This window comes from Wolffia australiana, chromosome 6 (genome assembly GCF_029677425.1).
Source record: "Wolffia australiana isolate 7733 chromosome 6, ASM2967742v1".
NCBI classification, from domain to species: domain Eukaryota; kingdom Viridiplantae; phylum Streptophyta; class Magnoliopsida; order Alismatales; family Araceae; genus Wolffia; species Wolffia australiana.
The window spans coordinates 4,361,818-4,378,061 of NC_135840.1; the positions used below are offsets into that span (position 1 = coordinate 4,361,818).

Below are 16,244 nucleotides of genomic sequence, written 5' to 3' on the forward strand. Positions count from 1 at the left end.
ACTAACACCAAATTTTTTCCCTGGATATCAAAGAGGTTGATATCACGGGCAGACAATAGTACCAATATTTAAATGTGAAGATGAGGGAATGAGACTAAAAACATTCCAGTGAGCCATGCATCATATAATCTGTATTTCATTATGTTTCTATCCCAGGGGAAGAACATATGATGACTTGAATGGAGGACGGTTGTAAACAATTTTTAATTGCCAACACAAATGACTAATGCCATCCATCTCTGACCTCGAGATCAATACGTGAAACCTCACCCCACACCCCTACACAACTTGGGAAATGCGAGAGATGAGTAACAATATACGAGAAACAAGAGTGACAAGAGAGAGCTAGAAATGAGAATCGAGCACAATGATAGGGAGCCAAGAAAAAAAGAGAAATAGAGTGACGAAAAGCAAGAGAGCTTGAGGGTCTACACGATGTGTCTGCATATGTACGCTCCATCAACTGCGCAAACGCACTCGGCACGGGATTGGACCATGCCTATTCGAAGTGGTGTTGACCATTCTCTCCACCCAAGGTCACACACATTTATGCTCCCGGGGCTGTGCAAAGTGAGCATAAAAAATTTGAACCACACCGCGCAACACAATATGCATGAGATCAATCCGTGCCTAATTGAAGCGGTATCAACTAAAGGTGTAGGGCGGATGATGTTTCGTCATCCGTCATCGTCCAGAACGGCGGACGGATGACTGAACGGAGAGCTTTTAGTCATCCCTCATTTGTCATCCGTCATCGTCCAGAACGACGGACGGATGACTGAACGGAGAGCTTTTAGTCATCCCTCATTTGTCATCCGTCATTCGTGACGCATGATGGATGAAAAAAATGGACTGATGATGTTTTGGTGACGAAAATATTTCTTCATTCGCATATTGTGAATTGACTTCGTAACCTTCCATCATTTAGTCCATTCACGCCGCGCCCCTTTCTTAACGGGTAACCTTCTTCTTTAGTCTTCATCGATTCATTGACTTCTTAGAAGATTCATCTTCACTTCATGACCTGCTCGTAAACTCACCTCGCAGAACCTAAAGTCAAAATATACAAGATGAGTTTTGGGCCTGATAACCTTGAGCCCAATATGTAGTACAATGAGCAGATAAGGACTATTTGACCTCAGACTATTTTCATGTGTTACAGAATACAGCCATATCTCCTCCCCGTAGGCTGAGGAATGAATGTCTTGCATTCCCAACTTGGATGTGAGAGCTTCACGTTGATTTGGAGAAAGACCTATAGTGATGAGATCTACTACTTGTTGCTTGGTAGGAAACCATTGTCGATGAGTTTGGACTCAAGCTTGTCTTTAATGAAATGACAGTTAATCTCCTTGTGTTTGGTTATCTCGTGTTGTATCATGGGTGATAAACTCAAATTTAGTATTATATTTTGTCATTGTTGATTTGAATTTAATCAATAAAAATTGTAAACAAATACTCACGTAATAGTTCTAGCTAGTGGACGAGTATGGGTCGTCTATCTCTAGATAGTGGTAAGATGTAAGAAGAGATGTAGGTAATGTAAGAGGTAATGTAAAAGGTAGGATGAGAAAATGATACTATAATGTAAGAGGTAGTGATGCGACGCAAGCTGTGAGATTAAAGGGAAGGTACTAAGTATTTAACTCAGGTGTGACGCTGCATAGGAAGAGATGTACATAGGGTGATGTGAATAGGATGAAAGGAATTGTAGGAAAAAGACAGATGAAGACTAAGGGGAAAATGATGTATGTAGGAGATGAGTAAGTAGGGAATGAGAGGAAGATAGTGATTTAGGGTCTATGATTTCGATGGATGATAGAGAACAAGGGGTGGGATTGTGACGACGTAGAGGATGTGCAATGTATGATGGATGATGATGGAATGAAATGGGGGAGATGAGGAAGGTGATATGGATCAAACCAATGTATGTGATTGAGATCAACCTCTCCTCCTTTTCTGTTGACTTCTCAGAGCACTGAAGATGCTAAGAAAACCTTGATGGACCTTCAAAAACATCAAAAAATTATTTTCTTTCAGAATATGACATAGGAAAAATCCCTAAGTAGTATCTGATTTAGGGTTTAATAATTTAAGGTTTAATAGAACATGGGAGGAATGTGAGGATGAGCCGCGATGAAGGCGAGGGTGTGGGACCTGCGATGAACCCAAAATGAGTTGTGCAAACATACACATCTTAAGGCCATTTTTGGATCATTTTAAGATAAATAAGAATAAGAAGAACAAGTAAACAGGTAGCAATATGAAGCACTTGAGGCTGCTGCACCGGAGTGCATCATAACTCAAGCCATCCACAGGCAGGCCTGCACATGATGCTCAAGCCTGCCAGCAGCCAGCAAGCAGTCGACCCACAAGTAGCATCACCCAACAAGCACACATAAACACAAACTGAGCCCAAGAAAGCCTAATAGAGAGCCAATAGAGGCCCAAGCGCACACACCCGTGGGAGATGCCATTTTACTTCATTTATCATATTCTAATCAGATTTACATAGATCTCATTTTACTAACATCTTTGGATATGAGATTGTATCTGACTGTTTATTTCAGCTCTGCATCGGACCTGGCCGACAGGTGATGAGATGGATAGTGGCCCAACGGGCCAAGATCTTAAAACAAATAGGAATAAATATTGACTGGGCTTCGAGCCGACTTGGCCCAAAGCCTGCATCAGAACACACTTTTATAGTGCTCCGATATAATCTCAGGCGTCCAATCTTCTTAAGGAAGAGCAGATGGTAAAATTTATTATTATTTTTAATTCTTTTCTTTTATTCTTTTCCAGGCCTCTGATTGGCCACGATAAAAAAAGGTTTCAAACTTAATGATGTGTATTAATGAAAGATGATGGGGGCATATATTATATATGAAATAATAGATTTTGATATTTATTTGTGGTATTTTTAATATAAAATATAAGATAAATTAAGAAAGAACTCATGCAATTTCAGCATGCCCTAAGGTGTTCGACGAAATGCCCCAAAGAGGTTGTCTTATCAAATGTGATCAAATTATGACTCCATAATTAATTCAATCTCAATAGATGTACTGGTATAAGAATAAAAACTAAATTTCTGCCTAAAGAAGTTACATAAAAAAACCAAAATTCCCTGATTCTCTTGAGATAAGAATAGGGGCACTGTTTGCTGCACCATGCGTGGGCGTGCTTCCCTAGTTTAAGTTTTCTGTGCTGGCACAACATGGATATTCTTATAGCTTCTTCGATACTTCCCTGAAAGTTTCAACCTGTGCGAAAGCTGTTAAGACCCTTCCAGACCTCTTCAATCCACATAAAAAATCGTTCACTGCGCATTTCCCCTTTGCAATGAAAGGTGGTGAAATGTGATAAGAAAAGCCATTTTAAGGGTTCAGGAGTAGTCTGTGTTGGTAACATCAACACATTTTTCTCAGAGCCATTGGATTGGGCAGCCTTTCCATAGCCAGAATCCATTGTCCAGCTATGGGAGCAATGTTTAGGGATGGATACATGCTTCTCTACCCTTGGTTGTGCAATCATCTTAACATTGAGTTGAACAGCTGTGGTTAAATCACGATGATGGACCTTACTTAACAAATCAGGTCACCATCGTCCATGTCCCAACTGCCCAATCAGTGACTGCCATCTGCATTATCCTCCACTATCAAATCAAAATCCTCGAGTGTGTACACTGTCATCCACATCAACTGCCCTGACCAATCATACCTACACAAGAAAAAATACAAACTTTAGGCATTTAAAATCAGGCCATCCTATCTTCTTTCAGAATATTGGACAATTACAATTACACCTTCAACTTAAAGTAGACCTACTATGATGTTGGCTTCGGGTCAGGTGAGAGAGAAAGAGAGATAGAGTGCAATTGAGAGAGGAAGATAGTGAGAGAAAGAAAGGTGAAGTTAGAGAAGGTAAGAGAGTGAAAGGGAAAGGTGATTGACAGAGGGATATATTGTGAATGAAAGAGAGGATAGAATGGGAGGGAAACATGAGTGTGATTCTCAAGAGGGAGAGAGTGAGAGAAAGAGTGAAAGGTGGATTGAGAGAATGAGAGGGAAAGAGAGACAGAGCAATTGAGAGAAGGAGAGAATACGATGACGAGAGACAGATAGGTAGATAGATAAAGAGAGAGAGATAGATATAGATAGGTAAAGAGAGAGAGATAGATAGATAGAGAGATAGATAAAGAGAGATAGACAGATAGAGAGAGAGGGAGAGAGAGGGAGAGAGAGTGGAAGAGAGAGAGAGATGGGTACATTTATCAATTAGAACATTACAAAGTATAATAAAATAACTGTACTGACAGTCTTAGGTCCCCTCTGATGCTTGGTCCACCCTGAAGAGGTGAACTGACGACGGAGTTCAGTTTGGTCTGATTGAACTGTGGTCAGACCGTGGTGTTCCCTACAAATGACTTAAAGTCATCTACTTATCCTTATATTGAACTACATATATTTGTTTATTTTTTTGGGTTTATAGGCCAATTACCAATTTTAACCTCATCCCAAATACACTGAACCAAAGTTTCATGTGATTGAATAATTAATAAGCATACTGTACACAATTTAAAGGTCTTTTGAGTTTATCCACATTAAAAATCTGGATTTGATCCCTCTTTACAATCTTCTTGAGATAAATGACCGTCTCAACCCTCTTCCCTAGTACACTAAACCAAAGTTTCATGTGATTGAATAATTATTAAGCACATTTGGCAAATTTATGTCTACAATATCCCCAAATTCTTGAAACTCGAGATAAATTAATGATGTGTGAAAAAAATTAAGGGAGTTAAAAAGCATATTGAACACATTTAAGCAAATTTTAAAAATAAGTTTATATTATCCCCCATTCCCTAATTAGGTCTATAAGATCCATCCAGCTTGAGAAATGTAATTAACTTGATGGGAAGACCAAGTTTAGTGGAATCCATTGAAAGGTGAATATAAACTTAATTTTTAACAATCGTATTATGGTTTCCAAGATTGACTTAATTCTTATAAGACATTATTCCACCTCATAAAAAATCATGCTAAGATTTTGTTTGATTTATTCTATTGGTTCCATGAGCAAAATTGGATGTTCATATTTTAAGATAAACTTTGAGCTAACAATGACTTTGAGGCTGGCTAGTTAACATGACCAGACTGAGGCCGAGATCGGATGGAACTGCAGGTCTAGGTTTAGGGTTTGGCTAAACCTGGTCTGAGACTGGAACTTGGCCTTCACTAACTAAAATTACAAACGAAAATGATTAATCAGAGAAAATAACGGAGAAAATCGGCTTTAATTTCACTGAATGGTTTTTGAAATTTTGTTTGTTGCATTATATTATAAGATATAACAAACTCAAAATTAGAAGTTCATATTTTAATATTAACTCTGAGTTCTTAATTTTTTTTTCAAAACAATGACTTGGAGACTGAATTTCGGGTCTAGGTTTAGAGTTTTGCTAAACCCTGACTGAGACAAGACCTTAGCGTTCACTAACTAAAATTACTTGTGAAAACAATTAATTAGAGAAAAGTAAGGAGAAAATTGGCTTTAATTTCCGCTAATTGGTTTTTGAAATTTTGTTCCTTGTATGATATTATAAGATAGAACAAACGATATTCATCGAGAGACTTGGGAGGAAAACCTAGCAAACTTTCTCTCGCCGATCGGATCGCAAGTTCGAAAATTTCCCTGCACGCCGTCGTCTGATCCGTGAAAGGTGCACTCGCTGCTCCATTTGTGATCTAATCTTGCGAATTTTTTTCTTTTTATGACCAATACTCCGCCCAATCATGCTTCCCGTCTCAGTAGAGAAGTCGATTAAGCCTTGTTTTTGCTGATTTTTGGAGGGTTTTTTTTGGGTTTCCTTCTTCTCGATCGTTGCGAAGCGGACGAGAGCTGTAGGGCTGGTTTCTTGCATCCAAGACTTGCGGCGATTGAAATTTCCTGGCATTGAAAATTGTTTGTTACTCCGTTCGAATTCCTTCCGCTGCACGTTCCTGCTTCATTTCGATGTCTTTCTTCTTAGCGAGGAACGAAGGGATTTTTAGAGGCCCTGGAAGACTTCTCTTCTCGACATTGTTCTCTTTGGAGAGATCTGCTTCTTCAACCAGCCATCAATCTGAGAAGGATGCCGCCCGTAGAATCCGTCTGGTGATATCTTCATCACGCCATGGCACAATTGACGATGTAGTGAAGCGGCTAGAACTTGACCATGGATGCTCTGAGATTCAGATGTCAACCTCCCTTGTTGAAGGATTGTTCCGTGGGTTTGGAGATGACTGGAAATCCGCCATGGGTTTTTTCAGGTGGGCAGCTCTGTGCAATGAATACAATCATACTTCAACTTCGTTCAACAGAATGGTGGATTTGCTGGGAAAGATGAAGCAGTTTGATAGAATGTCAGAGTTGGTAAGTGAGATGCGTGAGAAGGAACTGATCACTCTTGATACAGCAGCAAAAGTGATGAGGCGATTTAGTGGTGCTGGAATGAAGGACAAAGCGATTGAGTTCTTCCATCAGTTGGAATTTCTTGGGCTGAACAAGAACACCGAGTCCATGAACATCTTGTTAGATACCCTCTCCAAAGAGAGACATGTCGAGACGGCACGAGAGATTTACTTGGAACTTAAGCACAGAATTCCACCTGATGCTTACACTTTCAACATATTTGTCCATGGGTGGTGCAATATCAATCGAACCGACGAGGCCGAGTGGACGATTGTCGAGATGAGAAGCTATGGTCTCCGCCCCTCGGTGATCACTTACTCGATAATGGTCGAAGCTTACTGCAAGGGCTCTAGCATTGACAGGGTTTATGAGGTTCTTGACAAGATGCATAAAGAGGGTTGCAGCCCGAATGTCGTCACATACACTATTGCCATGCATTCAGTGGCAAAGATCCATGGTTATGAAGCCGCAAAGAGAATTGTGGACAGGATGAATGCATCTGGATGTAAACCTGATAGAATATTTTTCAATTCCTTGATCTTCGTGCTGGGCCGAGCTGGTCGACTCGCTGAAGCCGCCCGTGTATTTGACAAGGACATGAATCTTAATGGGGTGGCGCCTGATATTTCAACCTACAACACTATGATATCTTTATTCTGCCACTACTCAGACGAAGAGAAAGCATTGAAGGTGTTGGAGAAGATGGAAAGTGCTTCTTGCACTCCGGATTTGATGACTTACAGTCCACTATTTAAACTTTGTTTGAAAGGAGGGGTCGATAAAGTAGATCTACTCTCCTTTCTAGTCAACCAGATGGTCAACAAGCACCAATTAAGTCTGGACTTTGCAACGTACTCTCTATTGATCCATGGGCTCTGTCGAATCGGGAGAACTGACTGGGCGTTCCTTCTCTTTGAGGAAATGGTAAATCTAGAGATTACCCCCAGGAATCAGACTTGGAAGCTGCTCTTGAAAGAAACTGAGGAAAAGAGCATGCATAGCACGGCAGAGAAGATCAAAAACCTTGTCAAAGAAAGCAGATTATGGAGATCATCAACTAACAAGGAATCACGAACTTTATGTTCTAGATAGAAGCGAAAACTATTATTTCATTTATGCGGTGGCCTTGTTATTATGAATCCTGTCTAATGAGGTCCAAAACAAATGCAGAGCAACAGAAGAGTGGAAGAGAAGACAAGCAGGGAAGGATGGCGATGAGATTGGTGAAACTCTCAAAGCTGGTGTTTCTCACCCGTTCAACAGCGGCAGTGGCAGCGGTTACTAGTAGAGGCTACGCGGCGGGTGGCAGCAAGGCAAAGAAAGGCGGTAAGGGTGGCGGCGACGCCCCAAAGGCGTCCACCATCTCTTTGGAGGTGAAGAAGACCACCGTCGTCGGTGCAAACATCTTAAAGGATGGGGCTGACCCAAAGATCTTACCAGACGAAGAGTACCCAGAATGGCTATGGCGGCTTCTAGACAAACGCCCTCCCCTCAGTGAGCTCCAGAGGAAGAACCCTGAGACTCTTTCCTATGATGAGCTCCGCCGCCTCGTCAAGCTTGACAACCGAGCCAGGATTAAGGAGAGCAACTCCGTCAGGGCCAAGAACTGATCCCCCCCACAAGCTGGTCATCTCTCTCTGTGGATTTCTTGATTTTTGGCAACAGACTCATCGCATCCATGAGGTAAGTTCTTTCCTTAAAAAAAGAAGTTATTCCCTCTATTCTGTTGCAATATACAATAGGTTTGAGATAGCTGGATTTTATTTTCCCCCAAGGCGTGCATTCTCTCTCTACTCTACTGATTTTTAGTTTCTGGTGAGATGGATGTAAAGAGGTAGAGAATTCTTCTCTCCCTACGGATTATCTAGGGGGAGAAATTTTCTCAGTCTGCTGATTTTGGCCATCTAGAGAGACCAATGGGTCGATATCATTCGCATTGCAAAAGTCCAACATTACGTGCAAGTAGACATGGTTGTTCTGTTATGTTCGTTTTAAACGAACAAAAAATTCGCACAAAAGAACCACACAGGGCCTTGTTCTTTGTTCTGTTCTTTTTTTCTTAAAAAATGAACAAAATTCGCACATTCGCACAAAACTAGAACAAAATTCACACAAAGAGAACAAAAGAACTACACATGGGTCTGTGCAACATTTTGTTCGAATTTGTTTTTGTTCTGTTCGGAAAACCAAACAGAACGAACAATTCGCACAAATTTGCACAAAAAGAACAGAAAGACCACGTCTACTTGCAAGCAGAAAATAACCTCTTGTATCCGCCAAGTGTACTGATGGGGTAACCCGCTTTCTTTTATAGTCAAAGTAATGTCTTAATCTTTTCTATGTCTGGAGAGAAAATATGTCTAAACTGCGTAGTTTATCCATGGAAGTAGAGAGAGATGGATGCAGAGGAGAATCAGGTGTCCTTTTTGATCTTACTAGAAAAATAAGAGGGTGAGAGAGATGATTAATTCTACTCTTTTTCCATCATCATTTATCATCGTAGAGTCAGGGCAGTCTTTGCAAAATCTAGTCCTCAAAAATGCCGTCATCTGAGACACCCGGTGACTCGGTGCCATTGACAAATGGCTTGCCGATGGTTGCACCTGAATCGCCAAAAATGCTATAGTCGAAGTCCAGATCATCACCATACCCATCATCATCTTCAGTATCATTATCATCTTGGGCAGGATGATCTGGTTGTCGGGTTTTGCTGCGGTGCGTGAGGGCTTCCTCGTATGACATGTCATACCAAAGCTTGGACTTGCCGACAATGGCACGGTTGTGATCCTCGGTGAGGCGCTCCTGCTTGCTCTTCTCCGAGTTCTTGGGCTCGCCCCAATAGTCGTAGCGGTACAAGGGGTTAGTCGGATCATAACGGTCTTTGCCCAGCACGCTTTCGTCCACGTACCGCCCCGGCTCCTCCACCGGTAGATCCACCGCCCGCCGACTGCATCCAGATCATTCATCTCAGAAATACTGATGTCAATTGCTTGCCATGGTCATGGATGATGGTGACAATGAGACAATGATGAGGAATGGTTGCAATGATGGTGATGGTTGGGTGATGGTTGGGTGATGATGATGTCAATGGTGGCAATGGAGGTTTTTATCGGTAGGAACAATGGCAATTACTATGATGATTAATATGATGACAATGGCAACAATATAGTAATGCTGTTGACGATGAGAATGGTAGCAATGATGATGATAATGACAATGGTGGTGATGGTGTTATGAAATGGTGCCAATGGAGATTAACCAGGTTATGAAAAATTTGATGATAGTGATGATATGATGATGATGATGACGACAATGATAATGATGATTTGGGACAAGAAAATATGCCCAGAAATACATATATGCAGTAAGGAAGAGAGAGAATACGCGCTAATGTCTCTGATGAGAGCTTCTCTCTCCTCAAGTGACCGCCGCCAATGGAGAAGATCATACTCATCCATCTCAACCATCCGTCGAAGTTTTCCCACTTCGTACTCCTCGCCTCTCTCCTTTGCTTCTTTCTTCAGCTTATTATTCAGCTGAAAACCCAAGCGAAACGGAAAAAAAAACAAATATTTCACTCAATGAACTATATTTACCATTTTCCTAGGGATTATTGTCACTGTATCACAGCAAACCTGACGTTCTTCTAGAGCGGCATCCAGATCAAGTTCCCTAACATTAGTTTTCTGTAATTTCACCAAAATTTAAAAACATATAAGTAGCTGGCAACATGAGAATTTAAGTTTTAGAACCGAAAGAATAAAATTTCACCAATATTGTCTTCGGAATCCATGAATTCTTGTAGTAAGCTTGGGTGTGCTCAACGCTATTTTCTTCGTCGTAAGGAGCATTAAAAAATGACTCCATATATTTCTTGTCCTTGTATTTTTCCGGGTTCTTTTCCATATCATCGAGTATCATTTGCTCTGAAACATGATATTGCCAGAGCTGCACCGGATAATTTTAAAAGCATATGCTTAGTTCAAAACTGGCAAAAATAAAAGGGAAAAATAAGAGATGTTCTCACATCTCATGAATTGAATAAAAAGTTTTTTAGATTGATCATTTCGCAAATTCTGGTTTTTCTAACAATTTTTTACGCGCAGAAATCAGCAGAAAGAGGTTATAAATAAGTACCTTGTCGACATAAGGATGATTTGAAAGCAATGGCTGTTCTTCAATTTTAATCCCAGGATTTTTTCTAGGAATGGGTGGTCTTCCAGCATCCCTCTGCGTATTAAGATTCAATTTTCATAATGTTAGAGAATAATCTGAAATTCAATCGAAATTGTATCGTCCGAAATCTATAATTCTAGCTCATCAATCAAACTCTTTTGGGTAATTTTTATTTCATCTCATCAATCAAAGATAATGCCTAAATAACGGTGATGTTCATAACGCCAATAAAATAAATAAATATATTTTTTTTAAGAAAAAGGGAAGATCACCCGAAACCAGTGATCAACCCGAACATAAACAGATAAAACTGTTGAAGCGATTAAATTAAAAAAAAGATAGTAACTGAGCTGATTTACCCAGAGTTCTTCTGGATTTTTGTCTTCTTCACGATGGAAGATTGGTGGATAGTCAAATCTATTAAATCTGTGAGTAAAAAAAAGTCAACATCAAAATTTTTTTGAAAGTTTTTTAAACCACAATGGCTGGGCAAATGAAAAAAATAATAAAATCATAATTTCACAGTGAAGACAACTATCACCAATTTCATTTCAAGCATGATTTTCAAGAATCAAGAGCTTTATCTTCCTACACTATAGATTCTGTGAACTGGAGAAAAAACGAAAGAAAATATTCCATTGAAGATGATTAAACGAAACCAAGGTTGTACCCACATAAGATGATCTATATTAGGATCAACAAAGCGCATCTCAAGCGGGAATCGAAACCGATATGGATCACGCTTAGCCTGCGAGAGACAATGCAGAATTTTAGGGTAACTTTCACAGAAAAATGTAATTTTTTTTACACGGGTTTAAAAGATAAGAAGAACGAACCAGAATCTCAACTATCACTTGCATCCCAACTTTAATGTGATGCCGAATCCAGTACCAATCATTACCTTTTATTGGGACCCACCTAAGTGATTTCAAGGAACGCATTAAAACTACAAATTATAAAAATAGGCCTTCACATTTATACACAAAATTCAGAGAAGCACATTATAATAGAAATAATATTTAACATTAGGCAATAAACCAGAGAACATTAAAGCAAAAAAATGCTTTTTATTGCCAGTATTTATCAAGGTTCAGATCAAGAACAACATTCCACGGATATGTCAGAGAAAAAGAGCTGAAAATGTTATAAAACTTGAATTTCATATAACTGTGGGATCGCCTTTGGAATGAAACGATTACAACAGAATTTGTATCGTTTGTAGAGATATTACGGACGAATCAGAAATGATGTTGAAACTCTATAGGTGGAAGGAGATAGATAGATAGATAGAGAGACAGATAGAGAAACAAATAGAGAGAGAGATAGAAAGATAGATAGATAGAGAGAGAGCGCGGTGGAGAACAGAAGAGAGCGGAAATCAGGAAGAGAGGGAGTGAAGAGGGGGAGAGCCAAAATTAGAGATATGTATATTAAAGGCAAGAGTTCGATAATATCCCTACATATAACAAAGAATAAACTTGTTTGTGCGAAACAATTAACACTCATTGACTATACATATCCCCTCTTCCCAAGATTTTACTTCGTTTTTTCTCGAGTTCTAAGCATAAAATCAGGAAAAGAGCCAACTCAAGATCCAAGAAATACCCGTCATGAACACATCCAACGTCCACAAATGCCCCTTGATGAAGATGGACGGTTTTCACTTTTCCTACGCAAATCTGCATCAAGAGCAACGATTCATCAAAAGTCTGCGCACTAATTGTTTCTAAGAACCAAAATGAGGATGACCGATTTCTCCAAAACGATGGCAATAGCCAATATTTCTGTTCTTTTTTTTTTTTTCATTTCATGCGCAAATTAAAAGTAATAAATTGACTTCCTAAAAATCTGCAAACGGCATCCAGATGAAACAAAGGTTCTAGAGAGTGCAGAAAAAACCCAGGTTTTTAAGAAGTCTTCAAGGAAAAATTACCTGTCCCGGGTAAAAAAACGGAAGTTCAAGCTGCAATAAAAATTCAGGATGATCAGTAGCGTAAATTTTACCAAGTATAACAGCAAAAAAAAACCAAAGAATAAATTCGTTTTACCATCTCTTCGTTGTAGTCCTCGCCTCTTTTTCTTCGTCCAGGGTAGTAATCTTGATCTAACTGCAGGACATTCACAATAATGTTTAGACGATTAACTGAGTACAATTCTAAATCCATAGGGTCAGATTATCATTTAAAAGCAAAAAAAACGAAAATAGAAAATCCAATATCTTCAAACCATGCGTGAATAAAAAGAAGTGCATTATAGCAGAGTCCCTTGACAGAATCCACTAGGGAAAATTACTCCCGCCATAAATGTCCTGTAAAACACTACGAATCCAGACTGGGCTTGTATGTAAAAGTGATGCGAGTGAATATTTTAGTATGAAAAAATAATAAGCAAAAATAATAATTACGTTTTAAAACTGTAACATCCTAAGTTAAGAAAAGATTTTAGGTGATAAAATACCGTTCAAGAGCTCATCTTGAATTTTAATAATGCCGATCTATGGGTCTTTTATTCTCTGGTCCTCAATCAAGGAAAGTTGATCAACGGCATAAAAGCATCACCCAGACAAAATCTTTCAATCGGATTGAGTTCTAATTAAATATCATAAATTTCAATGGATTGTTCTGAAGTCAGGCGAGTATAACAAAAAAGAAATCAAACTTTGTAGTACTTGCGGAACAATAATGCATGACGCAGTTCAAAATTACACGAGCCATTAGAAGTTATGATTAAAATAAAACAGAACGGATACAAAATACAAACGCTTAGACGGAGACATTTAATTCTTAATGAGGAATGGAGTAATAATGGTAATCATACATTTATAGATTTTCGGAGTCAAGCACTTCATTATCGGATCCATCAGAAACAAGCAAAATACTCTAAGCCAACAATTTAGAACGTAAAAACAAAAACAGCCCAGATCAATGAAAAAATATTTTATATAAAGACCGAGAAAATAGCTGCACATCTTCAACATTTTAGACCGAAAGAAACTCTCGCTACTCGTGAAAGTTTGCCGATCCGAGGAAAAAAGTTCAAACCCACGCCAAATTTATTAAAAAAGATCCCACTTTCATCATCTCTCCTCAATTCAGACGAGGAAAAAAAACCCAAAAAACTTACAAACAGTAAGAACCAGACGACTGCAAATCAAACCTGGTAGGCTTCCTCCTCCAATCTCTCCCGATTGGCGGCGGCCCACTCCTTATACTGCTTCAAGAACACCTTATACCTCTCCAAACAAGCCGAATCAATATCCGTGCTCGATTCTTTCTCCAAATCCACCCTCTCCCACTCCAACTTATGCGCTTCCCGAATAAATTCCAACTCTTTCTCATCCACGCTCCACCCTCTCGGCGGCCAATCCCTGGGCGGCACAGTCCTCAGCACCAGAGGCCCATCCCACAAAGTATCCCCCAAATTCTCAACTGGGTTCTTCCCCAATTGATTTTCAATCTGCCAAATCGTATAAGCGTCCCCATCGATCCCCTTAGTGCGGCGATAAGCCGGGCTGAGCATCTTGAACGCTTCAATGGCGTCGGGAGACTCCAGAGGCACTTCTTCTCCTTCGTTGAGGCTTTTTCTAGCGAAATCGCCCTCGGGAGTGAGGATCTCTTCCCAAGGAGCCCAACCGCGATCGACCCAGTTCCGGCGCCGGGCTTCTTCTTCGGATTCGTTCTCTTTGGGGGCGAATTTGGCGAGGAATTCTTCGTCTACGGGGAGTTCGTCGGGGGCGTAGGCGGCTTTGGGCAGATGGGTTTGTCGCCGGGGCTTGTGTTGGTGGTGGAGGCGACGCTGCCATGAGAGGAGAGGGGAGTTTCGGAAGGAGAGGAGAGGAGATGGGAAATGGGCACGCGGGATTGAAGGGAGAGAGGAGGAGGAGGAAGAAGAAGAGAAGGAGAGGGAGAGGGTCTTCTTCGGAGGACGAAGAGAGGTAGCCATTTGCGGAGCTCTGCAGATGAGGCTCTTGATTTGAAGAGGGGGGGGGGGGTTGGATGGGTTTTTACAGTGTATATTAGAGATTTTTTTCAAGGGGTAGTGCTTACATGAATTGGGTCATAAAGAGAGAGAGCGAGGAGAGAGAGAGAAAGTGAGAGAGAGAGAGAGAGGGAGGGGAAAGAGGGAGATAATGTGAGAGAGGGGAAGGGAGAGAGGGGGAGAGAGAGGGAGGGGGAGAGAGAGAGAGAGAGAGGGAGGGGGAGAGAGAGGGAGGGAGAGAGAGAGGGAGAGAGAGAGAGGGGGGGAGAGAGGGGGAGAGAGGGAGGGGGAGAGAGAGGGAGAGAGAAAGGGAGGGCAAGAGGGAGAGAGAGAGAGGAGGGTGAGAGAAAGGGAGGGAGATAGAGGGAGGAAGAGAGAGAGGGAGGGAGGGAGAGAGGGAGGGAGAGAGAGAGAACTTAGAGATAAAGAGAGGGAGAGAGGAAGAGAGAGAGAGACTTAGAAATTATCTTTCTATATATATTTATATATATAAGAGGAAGAATGAGAGAGAGATATATATATGTGAGTGCAGGACATGAGATGATTATTCTTCAGAATGCAACTTAGATATGTATACCACTATATATGTATATTAATATATACATGTCATGCATGGAATGCCATAGTGATCATATCCTCGGGAATGCTGCTGAAAGAATGCCATAGGAATGGTATACTTGGGAACTTTACTTCAACATAGATAGAGACAGATATGACATAAATAGAGTACAAAATAGTGAGCCAAACATGGTCATTTCTGTATTGTAAAGAAGTGGAATATAAAAATCGGTCTCCTTTTAAAAGAAATTCTTATGGGATTAAATATTTCGCAAATAGTGGGGGATTAATATATAAAACCCAATAACTAATATTCTTCACTCCATCCTTGACTTTTCGACTGCTTCCATTTGAATTCCCAAAATAACATAAAAGAAGAAACAAGAGTTATATATGGCTGATCATGAAAATGATTTGACTTTAACCCCAGATGAATTATATTTATAATTTCTTGTGAATGTAACTGAATCTCACTACCATGGCTTATGAGACTAAAAAGACATTCTCATACGAGGAGCGTCCATAAAAAATAAAATAATCAAAACATTCACAAAGTGCCAGTAGAACACCCTTGGACTCACCAAATGAAGATATATGATTTGTCCAAGTGATTTCATGGTCATAAACTTAATTCAAACCCTAGAACAACGTTGAAAAGAAAGAGCCAGTCCCTCATATCTCGTGCAAAACATGGTCATTTTTGATAATTTTTATGAGGGAAGTATAAAGCTTCATGGGCGAGATCTTTTGATTTGAACCAAAGAACTCTCAAGTGAAGTGATCATTGCACCTAGAATCCAAAAAACGGGGTAGAATCAGTAGGTTCTTTCAATGTGAGACGATTTGTCATATTATAAAATTAGGTTGTATAGAGATATAGTTTTTTCACGACTATACAAGGTTTTTAAATCAATTTTATTGATAATCCATTTAAATATCATTCTTAGATCATTTTAATTAATATTTAATGTCAATGTATTGTATAAAATTTTGGTTGCATTTACTAGCTTATGATATTCATGACTATCCTTTTTAGATGTCAGTCTATTTGTGATTTTGGTTAGTTATTACTTATT

General features: G+C 39.9%; 3 protein-coding genes across 3 annotated transcripts; 2 read left to right on the forward strand and 1 right to left on the reverse strand.

The window, feature by feature from the left end:
* Window positions 1–5,622: 5,622 nt before the first annotated feature.
* Window positions 5,623–7,620, forward strand: LOC144704934 (pentatricopeptide repeat-containing protein At3g04130, mitochondrial-like). Its single transcript, XM_078577522.1, has 2 exons — window positions 5,623–5,725; window positions 5,895–7,620. The coding sequence occupies exon 2, from the start codon at window positions 6,019–6,021 to the stop codon at window positions 7,546–7,548; it is 1,530 nt and encodes a 509-aa protein (XP_078433648.1). The 5' UTR covers window positions 5,623–5,725; window positions 5,895–6,018; the 3' UTR covers window positions 7,549–7,620.
* Window positions 7,621–7,664: 44 nt separating this feature from the next.
* LOC144704474 (large ribosomal subunit protein mL54-like) lies at window positions 7,665–8,066 on the forward strand. Its single transcript, XM_078576913.1, has one exon. It carries the CDS (start codon window positions 7,665–7,667, stop codon window positions 8,064–8,066), a length of 402 nt encoding a protein of 133 aa, XP_078433039.1.
* Window positions 8,067–8,857: 791 nt separating this feature from the next.
* PDE312 (Nucleic acid-binding, OB-fold-like protein) lies at window positions 8,858–14,611 on the reverse strand. The gene is made up of 12 exons (XM_078577520.1): window positions 13,789–14,611; window positions 12,681–12,740; window positions 12,566–12,595; window positions 12,238–12,311; window positions 11,469–11,550; window positions 11,307–11,380; window positions 10,992–11,058; window positions 10,594–10,686; window positions 10,228–10,404; window positions 10,092–10,142; window positions 9,841–9,992; window positions 8,858–9,403 (listed from the first exon to the last, which is right to left on the reverse strand). The coding sequence occupies exons 1-12, from the start codon at window positions 14,572–14,574 to the stop codon at window positions 8,983–8,985; spliced, it is 2,067 nt and encodes a 688-aa protein (XP_078433646.1). The 5' UTR covers window positions 14,575–14,611; the 3' UTR covers window positions 8,858–8,982.
* Window positions 14,612–16,244: the final 1,633 nt, after the last annotated feature.

Bases quoted from the DNA above. Each gene is read 5' to 3' on its own strand.
- LOC144704934 (XM_078577522.1), top strand. From the start codon at position 6,019: ATGTCTTTCTTCTTAGCGAGGAACGAAGGGATTTTTAGAGGCCCTGGA.
- LOC144704474 (XM_078576913.1), top strand. From the start codon at position 7,665: ATGGCGATGAGATTGGTGAAACTCTCAAAGCTGGTGTTTCTCACCCGT.
- PDE312 (XM_078577520.1), bottom strand. From the start codon at position 14,574: ATGGCTACCTCTCTTCGTCCTCCGAAGAAGACCCTCTCCCTCTCCTTC. The intron at 11,059-11,306 runs GTGGGTACAACC...TTTTACTCACAG, and splicing joins CCTAATATAGATCATCTTAT to ATTTAATAGATTTGACTATC. The intron at 10,687-10,991 runs GTAAATCAGCTC...CTTAATACGCAG, and splicing joins AAAATCCAGAAGAACTCTGG to AGGGATGCTGGAAGACCACC.